General features: G+C 39.3%; 1 protein-coding gene across 1 annotated transcript in view; it reads left to right on the plus strand.

Annotated features, from left to right (window-relative positions):
• Positions 1-3,112: 3,112 nt before the first annotated feature.
• The window catches only part of LOC135226997 (probable E3 ubiquitin-protein ligase HERC1), an 80,194-nt gene continuing 69,372 nt past the window's right edge, over positions 3,113-13,934 (plus strand). The window contains exons 1-2 of the mRNA XM_064266725.1: positions 3,113-3,542; positions 6,103-6,215. Of these exons, the coding sequence (XP_064122795.1) occupies positions 3,389-3,542; positions 6,103-6,215 (267 nt within the window). The 5' untranslated portion in view covers positions 3,113-3,388. The remainder of the gene's footprint in view (positions 3,543-6,102; positions 6,216-13,934) is intronic.

A 13,934-nucleotide genomic window follows, 5' to 3' on the forward strand; every position in this document is an offset into this window, starting at 1 on the left:
GTAACCATATCTAAAGTACTGAGAAAAAGGGAAATCTCTAACGGTATGGAAGACCGAAAGAGATAACCCGTACCGCCATGCGGTCGAGGGCATACCGGCCGATAAGGCTCCGAATATGTATAAAACACGAAGATCATCATAAAATGAGATCAGTAACCCCAAACAGTACTTAACTTAGAAGCAGAAGTTGAAGACATCTTGAAAATAAATCCAAATAAAACCAAATAGAGCGAAACACAGCACCGAAAAAATTTAACGTTTGGTGTAACGCGCGCTATCGAAAGGAATGAAGTCTCAGGGTCAGGTCGTAGGGGCGCTGCTCACGGTAGTAGTAGACCGGGAGCTGTAGCACGGCTCCCTCCGTAGTTCGGGGTTTTGTCGAAGGAAGAAGCTAAATGGCAAGGGACCTCTGGTAGTGATTCCACTCGCTCCTTACTATACCGACACTTCTATAAGAAGTGAGCGAGCCATTTATCTTGGCATTATATTGTTTCTTTTTTCTCTAGGATGAATAGCAATATTTATTCTTCAGAAATAGTATCAAAGGAACCATTTCACAGGCCGACACAGGTCAAGCCCAGAAATAAAATCAGTAACAAATTCTTAGCATATTTGTTGAAAAATATTTACGTAAATTTACCGAGAACGAAAATTCAGTAATTTTTTTTTACTTTTACATGTTATTCCTAATATTTCTTTGCACTTTTTTTTGTAAAATTACATTTACAACCAACATACTATCGTAAAAGACAAAAACAAAAAACCAACAGCAGCCCCATGGTATATTTATTAGCAAAAAGATGCCATGTGAGACAGACGTAATACATTCCCACTTGAAGTTATAAGCAGAACTGAAGTCCTGAGATGCCTGATTCATGGTTTTAGTCAGTTTAAAGTTGCTGTTAGTGAATTTATGGGCTATAGAAATGTAAAGACCTCTTTCCCACCTCATTCTTTCCAAATCGATGGCACTTAATATTGTTTATCTACAGGATCAATTTGTCTACCACCCCAAACCTGTTATTACTACTCCTGAGGATCAGTCCATCCATTAAGGGTTAATGATTGACAGAGCTCTAGCAGATCTTCTCTGTTGTATCCTTCTTGTTGGGTAACAGTATAATCAGCACTGGAGTGAAAGAGACTGGAGTCCTGGCAGTGCTTTGTTTTGGAAGGTGACACGCAATGAATATGAGTCAAGCAGCCCTGAATACAGTAAGACCTACAGGACCGAAGGGCCAGCAAGTTGAAGGTGATGAGGGTGGCAATTGAGTAATTGTACCCCTTTGAAATATTTTTGCCTTCCATCTTTAGTATGATGCCATTGAGGATTTCCTTTACTGTAGTAGCAAGAAACTGAGGATTGGCTTTCAGCTGAAAGAGAGTAAGGAAAAGCTTCTTTTGCCTTTCTTTCCTTGTGCCTTGTTGGAAGGAGTTATCTGTCTTATGTAACTAGGGAAGTTCCTTTTTAGGGAATCAGCTCTTCTCAACACTACATTTTTGTTGGTGAAGATTATGTTTTCATTGGCAGAACTTAACCACCTTGTCAAAGATTTGTTCAAAGTGTTCGAATATGTAGTTTCCTTGATTGGACAGTGGGAGCACTGGCCAAGATGATTGAAGACTGTCAAGTGGTTTTGCCAGGCATTGCCTCAGATTGGCTGAGAGTCCTGTCTTGTGTGGACAAGGCCATTAGTGATGACTCTGTAGAACTTGCTTCTCTTTAAAATCTCTTGGTGTCTTGAAGAAGAGAGCACTATGATGCTCCTTTACCACTAAAGGAGTCACTCAGACAAGAAGTCGGCCCTGTTGTTTTTGCCACTGGATCAACACCACCACCTTCCCCCAGGACATGGTTAGGCAGATTGCAGTCTTCCAGTTGTCCCAAGGACTTGACTTCTTTTGTGCCCAAGATGACATCTCCACTCCAGCAGCCATAGATATAGAGGGGAGAGATTGGACAGACAAGTGACAATCTCATGCATGTAAGGCACTATTGTTATGCAATGATTCTTAGAAATGGCAGCAGTAGAGACTGCAGAGACCAGCAGCAACAAAACCACTTCTGGCACCCAGTGCTGGGCCATCAACTGTGTTCTACACAGAAACATGATCACACAAGATCAAGGGAACATATTTCACAAGATAGTGACAATTTTTCTTTCATGAAAATCTTTATAACTGTGTTGAAACAACCTCAAGTAAACATATGTTAAATACAGTCAACTTGCATTTAACTACACGTCTGAGATAAAAATGAATTAGGAATAGCCAAACTTGCAGAAGTAAAGCTGGTGTTTTTGCACTGATGGTTAACCAGCCCAAGAAGAGCCCTTTTTAGGCTCAGAGGTCTGGATAAACTAATCCTTTATAATAATAAATTGCACTGATGGTTAATCATGAGATGGTTATGCTTTGTGATATGTCATAGGTGTGCATATGTAAACAGTAGTTCTTAGCTACTTGGCTTCTTTCTGCAAGCCATTAAAAGGCAAAAGTCTGGGGCATATGGACCTTGAACAAAAGCTGTAGGTTATTGATGGGGTAACAAAGTCTGTAGATTATAGGTGGGTTTGGTATGAACAACTGAAAATCCAATGTAACAAATGAGTGGGTCAGCTCATAATTTTATTTGTATAAATGTATTTCAAATTTTTCAATTTAGAACTGGTCACTACAAATAAAATGTTATCACATTTAAATTACTTACTTTTTTTAATGCTAGACAATGTTACATTATTTTATTCTTAAATTTGAGAGATGTAAAGCTAGTGATAATGTATTTAGACCTCCTCCAATTATTGTCTGTGATTGTATGCCACAAGACAGCCTACTGTCTGAAGCTCCCAAATTGTTAGTACATAAAGTAGTGTTGTGTTGATTAAATAAATTCCCAATTCAAAGACATAAAGTTTAGATATAAATTTATAAACAGATAAAGCATCCTCCTCCTCTGCTTTATCATCTTGGATTAAAGTAGTGAAAGGTATATTGTGAAGTAACAATTGCAGGTATAAATTTCTTATAAAGGAATATATTCATTCATGTAACACTTCGATGCCTGAGCAAGATAATTGAAATTTATAGATTAATATGCACATGACCTCTATTCATATACATACATACTATGTATATTCCATTTTGACTTCTTGGGCTTGTTATCCATGCTTTGTATGTACCATCAGTAAAATTTAGTTTGAAAAGGTCTGTGTGTAAAGTAGTTTCAATAGTTGTCTCAGTCAGATGTGGATTGTTCTGGTATTTTTGCTGTGAAAACAGAAAAGTATGTAATGTGATATCCAGTAAGCCTTTTTTATCACTTTGTGTGGAACAGGTTAAGCTAGTTGGTGAAGGTGCAGATGATGCTGGTGGCGTATTTGATGACACAATGACAGAGATGTGTCATGAACTTGTGACCGGAGCTGTGCCCCTCCTAATACCAACACCAAATGCAGTTTCTGATGTTGGAAATAACAGAGATCGTTTCCTCTTTAACCCAGACCTCACGCAAAGCCATCATTTGTTATGGTTTAAATTTTTAGGTAAATTTATTAAGTTTTTGCTTTGTTTTGAAAGATATTTCTTATCAGAATTAATATGTACTAGTTTTGATTCATAATTTGATTTTCTACTTCAACTTGCTAAATTTTTATTTTTTTTGTTAAGTAAAAATATTTCTTATACATTTCAAGATGATTGCAGTATATCAAATCATATTTTAGTGATATTGATATAAATCTCATTTATTTGTAAGTTTTGTTAAAAAAGAAGTCCAATTTCAGTTTAGAATTAGATATATACAGAATACTTGCTGAAAATTGCTATTGATGTTACTTAACTATTATGAGGGCACTTAACAGTAATTTTATTGTCACCTGAAATAAGCAAGATAGTATCTTAACCCTTAAACGCCGACTGGACATATTTTACATCAACATTTTTTGTCCCTCGGGTGCCGACTGGACGTATTTTACGTCGACATACAAAAGTTTTTTTTTAAATTTGCGGAAAAATACTTTTAGGCCTACCAGCCGAAAACTCTTGAATCACGCGCCTTGGGGGATGCTGGGAGTTCACGGATCAAGGTGTTGTTTTGTTTACAATCGTTACGCAGGCGCGAATTTCTTTCTTGCCACACTAAAAAGTATCTGTGACACATCTCGGAAATTATTTTGTCACTTTGACATAATTTTTGTACCATTTTAAATTAGCCGTTACATGGAGTATTGTATATGAAAATGTGCGCATTTTTATGTAGAATACAACAAAAAATACTCATGATTGTAGCTTTTATCAGTTTTGAGATATTTTCATATAAATAACGGTAAGTGCCAAAATTTCAACCTTCGGTCAACTTTGACTCTACCGAAATGGTTGAAAAACGCAATTGTAAGCTAAAACACTTATATTTTAGTAATATTCAATTATTTACCTTAATTTTTGCAACTAACTTGGAAGTCTCCTAAGCACAATATTTCCATTTATGGTGAATTTATGAAAAAACTTTTTCCTTACGTCCGTGCGGTAACTCTTCCGAAAAAAATCATACATGCAATTGTGGTAATGTTTGCACCATTTTAAAATTAGCCATTACATAAAGTTTTATATATGAAAATGTGTGCAATTTCATGCACAATACAACTAAAAACAACTCATGGTTGTAGCTTTTATCAATTTTGAAATATTTTCATTCATATAGAAAATGATAAGTGACAAATTTTCAACCTTTGGTCAACTTTGACTCTACCGAAATGGTTGAAAAACGCAATTGTAAGCTAAAACGCTTATATTCTAGTAATATTCAATCATTTACCTTCATTTTGCAACAAATTGGAAGTCTCTAGCACAATATTTCGATTTATGGTGAATTTATGAAAAAAATAACATTTTCTTTATGTCCGTGCGCTAACTCTTCCGAAAAAATCATACGTGCGATTGTGGTAATGTTTACACCATTTTAAATTAGCCGTTACATAAAGTTTTATATATGAAAATGTGCGCAGTTTCATGTAGAATACAACAAAAAATAATTGAAGGTTGTAGCTTTTCTCATTTTTGAAATATTTGCATATAAATCACGATAAATAGAAAAAAAACCACGTTCGGTCAATTTTGACTCTACCAAAATGGTCGAAAAACGCAATTGTAAGCAAAAACTCTTACAGTCTAGTAATATTCAGTCATTTATCTTCATCTTGAAACAAATTCGAAGTCTCTAGCACAATATTTAGATTTATGGTGAATTAAAAAAAAACTTTCCTTCCCTCCGCGCACAAATTCTCCGCCACAAATCTCCGAAATGCGTATGTCCCATTCTCGGAATATTTGCTCCGTTTCATATTAGGCATTTCATAGAGTTTTATATATGAAAATGTGTGCAATTTCATGTAGAATAAAACAAAAAATATTTGAAGGTTGTAGCTTTTGTAATTTCCAAAATAATTGCATAAAAAAAATATATATAAAAAAATCGGTCAAAAACTGCAATTGTAAGCTAATACTCTTACAGTACAGTAATATTCAATCATTTGTCTTAATTTTTAAAGAAATTGGAAGTCTCTAGGACAATATTTAGATTTATGGTGAATTTTTGAAAAAAATATTTGTTGACGTTTGCGCGTTACGAATTCATGCATTATTTTGTGATAATATTTTATCTGTGTTTCTTTTATCATTTTACAATGTGTTATATACCAAAATGATCGCAATTTAGTGTACATTACAACGAAAAAAAGTAACTTGTTACCTTTAACCGTTTTGCACACAGCGCGATTTGAATACAATTATATATGAAATTTCGTTTTTGCACTATCATATATCGCATTATTTATATATGATAATGATAATTTTTTTCATTTCTGATGGTTGCATACTAAACTTCAGCCAATGACAAAAAAAGGAGCCAAAAGTGAACTCTTAATCTTGAAAACTAAGCGCGCTTTGATTTTTTGAAAAAAATATTTTTTCCGCTTCCGCACTCACTCCGAAACACCTCCGGCACACGGGAGACAATTTTTATTTTAGCGCTTCGGCGTTTAAGGGTTAAGAAATACAGTCTCTTTTAGGGAAAATATTATTTATACTTATCATAATTTCTCTCAGGGATCTTGTTTGGCATTGCCATTCGGACCAAGAAGCCCTTAGCTTTGCCACTTGCTCCCTTAGTTTGGAAATTGCTTGTTGGTATCGCTCCATCCTCTGCAGACTTGGAAGAGGTAAAAGTCATGGTTCAAAGTGTATGATGCATGTATAAGTACTCAATTTTGTTTTTTGGTGTAATTCTAATTAAAATTTATATCTTTACAATTCCATTACTTATAATTAGTTACCCCACATTTATGGAATCATCAGTTCCTTTAGAATAAAACAATCCTCTTACTTCACAAGCATGGAAGGATCTCAGAATCTCAGCCAGGAAATCTCTTATTCTTTCTTGCTTCTCATAGCTTCTGCCAGCAATGACATTTATGTGTATGTCTGGCAGGACGATATAGTTCTAATCATAACTTGAGGTTTTGCTAAACATATTTAGCAACTTACTTGAAACTATTTATATTCTTTTTATGCTTAATTTAATTTTGTATCTGTTTTTATTATAATTTTTTTTCTGCAGTGAGTAAGTAGCTTTAAATCCTATGCCTTGCTGTTCTTGTATACATACTATTGCTTGCTTGATATAAATAGACCTCCTTTATGATTTTTTATTGTTTACTATTACAAGTTTTCGCTATAAAATGTTGCATCCTGACTGTTATTTTGTGTCTGTTTTTATTCATGCTGTTGCCTTTGCATCATCTCCAGAGACTTGGAAGTCATCTAGGAACTTCCCCAATAACTAAGGAAAAATCCAATCATTTCTTGTTCAGTATTATGGGAGCTGTATAGAAACAAATACATACAGGCAGTCCCTGGTTATTGGCGGAGGTTCTGTTCCCAGGTGTGTGATGATAAGCAAAAACTGCCATTAACAGAAACTCAGTGATTTATGGCGCCGATAACCGAAAGTCGTCCCATTATGGCGCCGTAAATTGCCGATTTTATAAAACCGGATCGCTGATAACCAAGTTCAGCGATAACTGAGCACCGCCTGTATTAATGTAATAATAAGTGGCTGCACTTCTTGAGAGAAGCCGAAGGACTGTCTGTTTCCTCTATCAAGGCTATAAATCCATGCTGACTTAGGCAAAACTATTCATGCTTTTCAGCTGCATTGCTGAAAGTTCTGCTAAAACTACCTTTATGGAACCTAGTTGTTGGCTTAAGACACCTTAGGAGTCCTTCTTTTGAACTCCAAAGAGAGGCATCTCTCTTGGTTCTTTCTTAGAACACTGGTGGCCATGGCTACACCCAAAAGGATAATTGGGTTACATTCAATAGTATAATCATTAAGAGGGTGTTCACATACTGGAGCAGAACTTTCTTATTTATTTATTTTTTCATTTTTCATCCATTCGTGCTAAGGATGATGTCAAGACCAAATATTCTTCCAAGAGTTTTCTCTATTCCCACTTAAATGCTCTTACTCCTAAGGAAGAAGAGCTTCTTTGATATCCTGTTGTGGCTATACTACAGAGAGATAATGCATCCCATCTTAACCATTAAGGGAGCAGTATAGGGACCAATTTTGTACCGTCAAGAATCCTTAGGTTCCTAGGTAAGGTCGTTGAATGAATGCCATGGCTTCCTTTATTAATACTTAATCCTGGAAACACACCATGCATCGTCTCGTCTCCATCAAGTAGCTAGAAGTGAACACAGAGTTACACCTCCACTGTGCTGCCAAGACTTGACAGTCTAGAGCAAGGTGCTGATGAAAACTAGTCAATGTAACTGTTTCTCTGACATTGTGCAGCTTCACCTTCACCTTTTGAATATGAAACTGCACAATGTCAGCACAACAGCTACATTGACTAGTTTTCATCAGCACCTCGCTCTAGATTGTCAAGTCTTGGCGGCAAAGTGGAGGCATAACTTTGTATGCACTTCTAACTACTTGATGACCATCTACATCCAGTAGGAAGACTGCCATACACTAGCACCCATAGTTGCAGCAGGGGAGATTTCTCCTAGTTCTCCCCTTATGTGTCATGAATAGGTATAAGTTTTAGAAGCCTTATGTATTGGAGTTCATACATGTTAATATCATACTCTACTGTTGTTTTGATTGCAGTAGTATGCTTAGTTGTACTGTATTTGCTTTGTTTTTCTTAGGTAGGAGCAAACAAAGTTCATTATTAGAGTAAATAATGTTGAACTTAGGTTGCAGACCCATTGCTCCTTATTGAAGAAAACTACTCTGAGCTAATTAAGATACACCTTTTCAGACAAAATTGGTGGTGTTTTTGGGTGTGAGGTGACACAGCAACTCAGGTAGGTGGTAACTCTTTAAGGAACATGTTAAGTATTTGTTTTATATCTAATCAGCTCTGTAGGCCTGAGGCCCAGAGGCCAAACTTGCCATTCTGAGTTGCAGAGTCTCAATCAGCGGCTATATTCAGGGTCCATGTTCCACTTCCTTCCAATAGTGGACCTCACCTGATGAAGATCCTCATCTGGCAAGTGCTGGCCATGGGATTGTGTGCATCAGGTAAGCAGTGGTAAGGATATTTCTAATATCTGATAATTTGGTTACATATAGGGAAATCTCTGACCTTCCTCCAACACTCAGTGTTTGAGTCAGCAAATGATAGAGGGTAAGTTTTCCCTCAAAAATAATGATTTTTATGATAAAATACAGTTTTTAGGTACTTTCGTATGTGTGTTTCTGCTCTTCATAGTGACGGATAGGACACCCAGAAGCATTGAAGGGAACGGGATATATTGGTATGCGCTCTCACTTAGGGCAGCAGCAAGGGTTTCACATGTTATGATAGTGTGGAGTTATCAGCAAACTTCAAGTGTTACTTCTTTGCCTTGTCAGAGCGCTGCATTGTTATATAAGGGGCTCGTCACCTAGAGCCTAGGTGTCATAGACTTTTTGTTAACATGAGCCAGCCCAAGAAAGAGGTGTCCTTGAATACCCTTTCATTTAACTACATAAGGGGATCTTGCCTAAAATGATAGTGTGGAGGAAGGAATGAGTGAGATGACTGGTCTTTTTTCATTCCCTTTTCTCCTTCAATACCTACAGGTGGTTTGAAGAATAGACACATCATACAATGGAACTGGCTTGATGCAGGAGAGCGTTGCAGCCATACTGTTACCGCACATTCATATTCTATACAACATACAATCTGCTTCTCAGTAACTTCAATGCCTCTCTCCAGCAGGGGGAGGCAGTTGGTGAAAAACCCATTTCTTGTTGCTTGAACAGATATACTAGTTCATTTTTACTTTCATATATGCATATGTAGTCCTTTTTTACTTCCATATATGCAGTGAATCTGGACATGTTTCATTATATTTAAAACCAGTGGACTGGGTGTTAGATATCCACATAGTATCTAACATCTCAAAGGCTCAGGTCCTCTTCTTTAGAATTCGGATTTCTAAGGAAACCCTCCAGTCCATTCAGGATTCTTATACCTCTCTCCAAGAGTGAGTCTATCTTAAAGTTAAGATGGAAGATTTGTTCCACCTATTAACAAATACAAAATTTTTAAATTAATTTGTATTTTTCATAGTTAACAACCTGAGGCCTTAACATTGACTGCCCACCCACCTCTAGCCACCCCTATTATATTTCATCCTTGGAAGAAAGACTAATGCTTCACTAGGTTCAAGCATGGTCTCTGACTGTCTTCCACCTCATCCACATAGCGCCTCAGCGGCGTGGTTGGTATGGTATTAGCGTCCCACCTCGGTGGTCGCGGGTTCGATTCTCTGCCATTCCATTGAGGAGTGAGAGATGTGTATTTCTGGTGATAGAAGTTCACTCTCGACATGGTTCGGAAGTCACGTAAAGCCGTTGGTCCTGTTGCTGAATAACCACTGGTTCCATGCAACGTAAAAGCACCATACAAACAAACAAACATAGCAAATGCCAGATGCCACAGAATCCTTGCATTTACAATTTTTTATTGTTCTTAACTGGTTTCTAGCTGGCATTTGTAGATTTATCTTAACCCTCTTACGCCGATTGGACGTATTAAACGTCGAGATAAAATGTCTCCCGGGTGCCGATTGGACGTATTATACGTCGACATAAAAAAGTTTTTTTTTAAATTCGCGGAAAAATACTTGTAGGCCTACCAGCCGAAAAATTTTGAATCACGCTCCTTGGGGGATGCTGGGAGTTCATGGATCAAGCTGTTGTTTTGTTTAGAGGCGTGACCCAAGTGCACATGCGCGAAATGCCTCCTTCTCGCATCAGCCAGCATCAGCGACGCGTCGTCCAAGAGCGATATTTTGCCGCAATCGTGTTTTTCCAAACTTGTGCGAGACTTTGAGTATTTGTGTTGCTACAGGACGTTCATAGAGATGTCTCAACGACGTATGGAACGCAAAAGGCGCGTTTTATCCGTCGGAAGGGATCGTGTGAGGCGTATTCTGGACTTGGATGCTGGCGAAGGACCAAGCACCCAGGATGACCTCGCGCCTCAACGCCGTTCTGTGCGGCCACGTGTGGATGAAAGTGGTTTAGGATCACAACGTGTCTCATATGCCTTTAGTAACCCATAGGAAGCATCGGGGCTTCCTTAGGGGCATTCGTAGGAATTTGGGAGGCCTCCAACCAAGGGACATAGACGAGTACTTATCGGAGCTGGATCGGAAGTATGTCGCAAGTCCTCATTTTGATGGCGGTTGGTCATCCAGTGATGAGGACATCACTCCCGATGTCAGTGACGATGAGTATTTGCCCCCAATGTCCGTTTGAGGCTCACATCCCGAAAGTGAGCTCGAATTTAGTCGTTTTAGTGCATATGAGGGGGAATCTGAGTAGGGGGAGGATGAGGATATGGGGTCTAGTTTTATCGCAGATGACGATACAGAAAGCGAAGGCTAAGTGAGGGAGATGGGCCAGTGGGGGGTTTTCGTGTGCGAAACCGTGCCTGAGCTCGTGCGCGTGTGCGCGCATGAGCACGTAGAAGGTTGGATCGTCGCACCAGCCAAGGTGAAGGTCGGTCGTCCGAGAGTGACGAGGGGTGGACGGAGGACCCCACCCCACCTAACATGCACCCATTCACAGCAACACCTGGGCTCACCATTCCTGTTCCTCTCACTGCTCTGGGGTTCATCCAGCTGTTCCTTACGTGGGAATTGCTGGAGTACCTGGTAGCAGAGACGGCGGACTACGCTCAGTACTGCCGTGATGAACTGCGCACAACATTATCGTATCGCTGGCGGGGCTGCAACCTCATTGGCATGGCGCATTTTGTGGGGCTCCACATTTTTTTTGGATTGATGCCTGCTGCTGATGTCAGGCAATATTGGAGGCGTAATCTTTTTTTAGGTACGCCCAATGTGCCCGCCGTTATGCCTCGTGATACTTTCCTGGCGTTGGACAGATATTTCAACGCCTTCAACCGAAGGGCCATACCCCGGAATAACTCCGATCGCCTCATCTTAGTGCGCCCAGTGTTGGAATACATTCGTGAACATTGCAAAAATCTCGTGGTTCCTGCAAAGAACCTTTCTTTGGATGAGGGGATGATTCCTTACAAAGGACGTCTAAGTATTAAAGTGTATAACCCCAAGAAGCCGAAGAAATATGGAGTGAAATTTTTTTATTACCGAGTCCAACACTGGATACGTCGTGGACTTCTTAGTGTATTCCGGGATCTTCTCCACGATGCGTGAAACTGTGTTCGGGCTTGTGGATCGTTTTCGTAACCAGGGATACCACCTGTTTATGGATAATTATTATAACTCGGTATCCCTGGCCCAGGAACTGTATGAAGCAGGTGTTCACGTCAGGGGTACCCTTCGGTTGGTGCGTGGGGCCCCGAATGTCCTCAAGAGGTTCGCTAGCCATCTGCAACATCTGGCAAGAGGAGAGACACAGTGGCAGCGGAAGGGAGCTGTCTTCGTCATCTGTTGGAAGGGTGTCCGACTCGTCCCCATGATTACGGCGAGCCATGAACCCGTCCAAGAGGAGGTCGTACAGCGGAAGAAGACACGTCAACAGGGCCGAGTTGTGTATGAGGAGTTTCGTGCAGAGCACCCTACCATCATTGGGCACTACAAGAGGCACGTGGGAGGAGTTGATCTCTTTGATCAACTCATCCAGTATTATCCCTTCGCCAGGAGAACCAGGAGGTGGACCCAGAAGCTCTTCAAGTACATTCTTCAGTTGGCCCTCCAAAATGCCTATATACTCTACTGTGGGTACTACGGTCCCGGTCTCTGTAGGATGACCCACTTACAGTTCCTCGAGGCAGGCGGGGATGCCCTCATCCACTTTAATCCCGATGAGTGGCCTTCCATGTCTGCCCCCCTGCCCCGAGCTGTAGATCTGCTCCTAGAGGAAAGGGCAGACCTTAGGAGGGCCAACTTCGGTCATCCTGCTCCTGCCGCTGCTGCAGCTGCCCCTGGTGCCGACGCCCCTGGTGCCGCTGCCCCTGGTGCCGACGCCCCTGCTGCCGCTGCCCCTGCTGCCGACGCCCCTGCTGCCGGCCCCACCCGCACTGGTTCTCGTCGGGTAGTGGACCCTGTGTGTCGGCTGCAGCCAGGGGATCACACACTGGAGCTCCTACAAGGGCGCAGGCAGAAACGGTGCCGGGTGTGCCATATGAATGGCAGAAGGAGAGACACCCGGTTCTTCTGTCGCGCCTGCAAAATAGCTCTATGCAGGTTCGGGGAGTGTGACCGCAAATACCACACTGCGGTCTTTTATTGGAGTGCGCCTCAGCGACAGATAGCGGAGGGCGCACGGGACCGCGCGTCCCTTCGGCAGTAAGGGCGCGCGTTTCCCTCCTCCACCTGTACCTCCTCATGTCGAGAGGAAAAAAATGCAAGACTCTTCAATGGAGGAGGGAAAAAACAAAAATAGAACGAAGAGTCAGGATTACGAGTGAGTATTCTGCATTTATTTTATATTTATTTTTATATTTATTACAAGTTTTTTATATATCCGTATCTGTTCATGATATTATATGATATTTCATTGTATGCAAAAGAAAAGTGTCACCTGCATTCCTTTTATTTATGTATTCGTACCAGAATAGAAAATTCAATAAATATATATATATATATATATATATATATATATATAATATATATATATTTTTTTTTTTTTTTTTTTTATATATATTGGTATTTTTTGTAAGCAAATTACATAGCAGTCTAGTGATATTCAATCATTTATCTTCACTTTAAAACAAATTCGAAGTCTCTTGAACAATATTTAGATTTATGGTGAATTTTTGAAAAAAAACTTTTTTTCTTCCCTCCGCGCGCCGATTCTCGGCCGCAAATCTCCGAAATACGTATGTCGCATTCTCCTAATATTTGCTCCTTTTCAGATTAGGCATTTTATAGAGTTTCATATATGAAAATGTGCGCAATTACATGTAGAATACAACAAAAAATATTTGAAGGTAGTAACGCTTTTTCATTTTTTGAAATAAAAATTTGCATATTAAAACCACATAAAACAAATAGGAAAAAAAACAAAATACGTTTAGTCAACTTTGACTCAACCAAAATGGTAAAAAAACGCATTTGTAAGCTAAAACTCTTACAGTCTAGTAATATTCAGTCATTTATCTTCACTTTAAAACAAATTTGAAGTCTCTAAAACAATATTTAGATTTATGGTGAATTTTTAAAAAAAAATTTTTTCTTCCCTCCGCGCCCCGATTCTCGGCCGCAAATCTCCAAAATGCATACATCGCATTCTCCTAATATTTGCTCCTTTTCATATTAGGCGTTTTATAGAGTTTCATATATGAAAATGTGCGCAATTACATGCAAAATACAACAAAAAATATTTGAAGGTAGTAGCTTTTCTCATTTTTTAAATATTTGCATATAAACCACGATAAATAGGAAAA

This window comes from Macrobrachium nipponense, chromosome 15 (genome assembly GCF_015104395.2).
Source record: "Macrobrachium nipponense isolate FS-2020 chromosome 15, ASM1510439v2, whole genome shotgun sequence".
Taxonomy (NCBI): Eukaryota; Metazoa; Arthropoda; class Malacostraca; order Decapoda; family Palaemonidae; genus Macrobrachium; species Macrobrachium nipponense.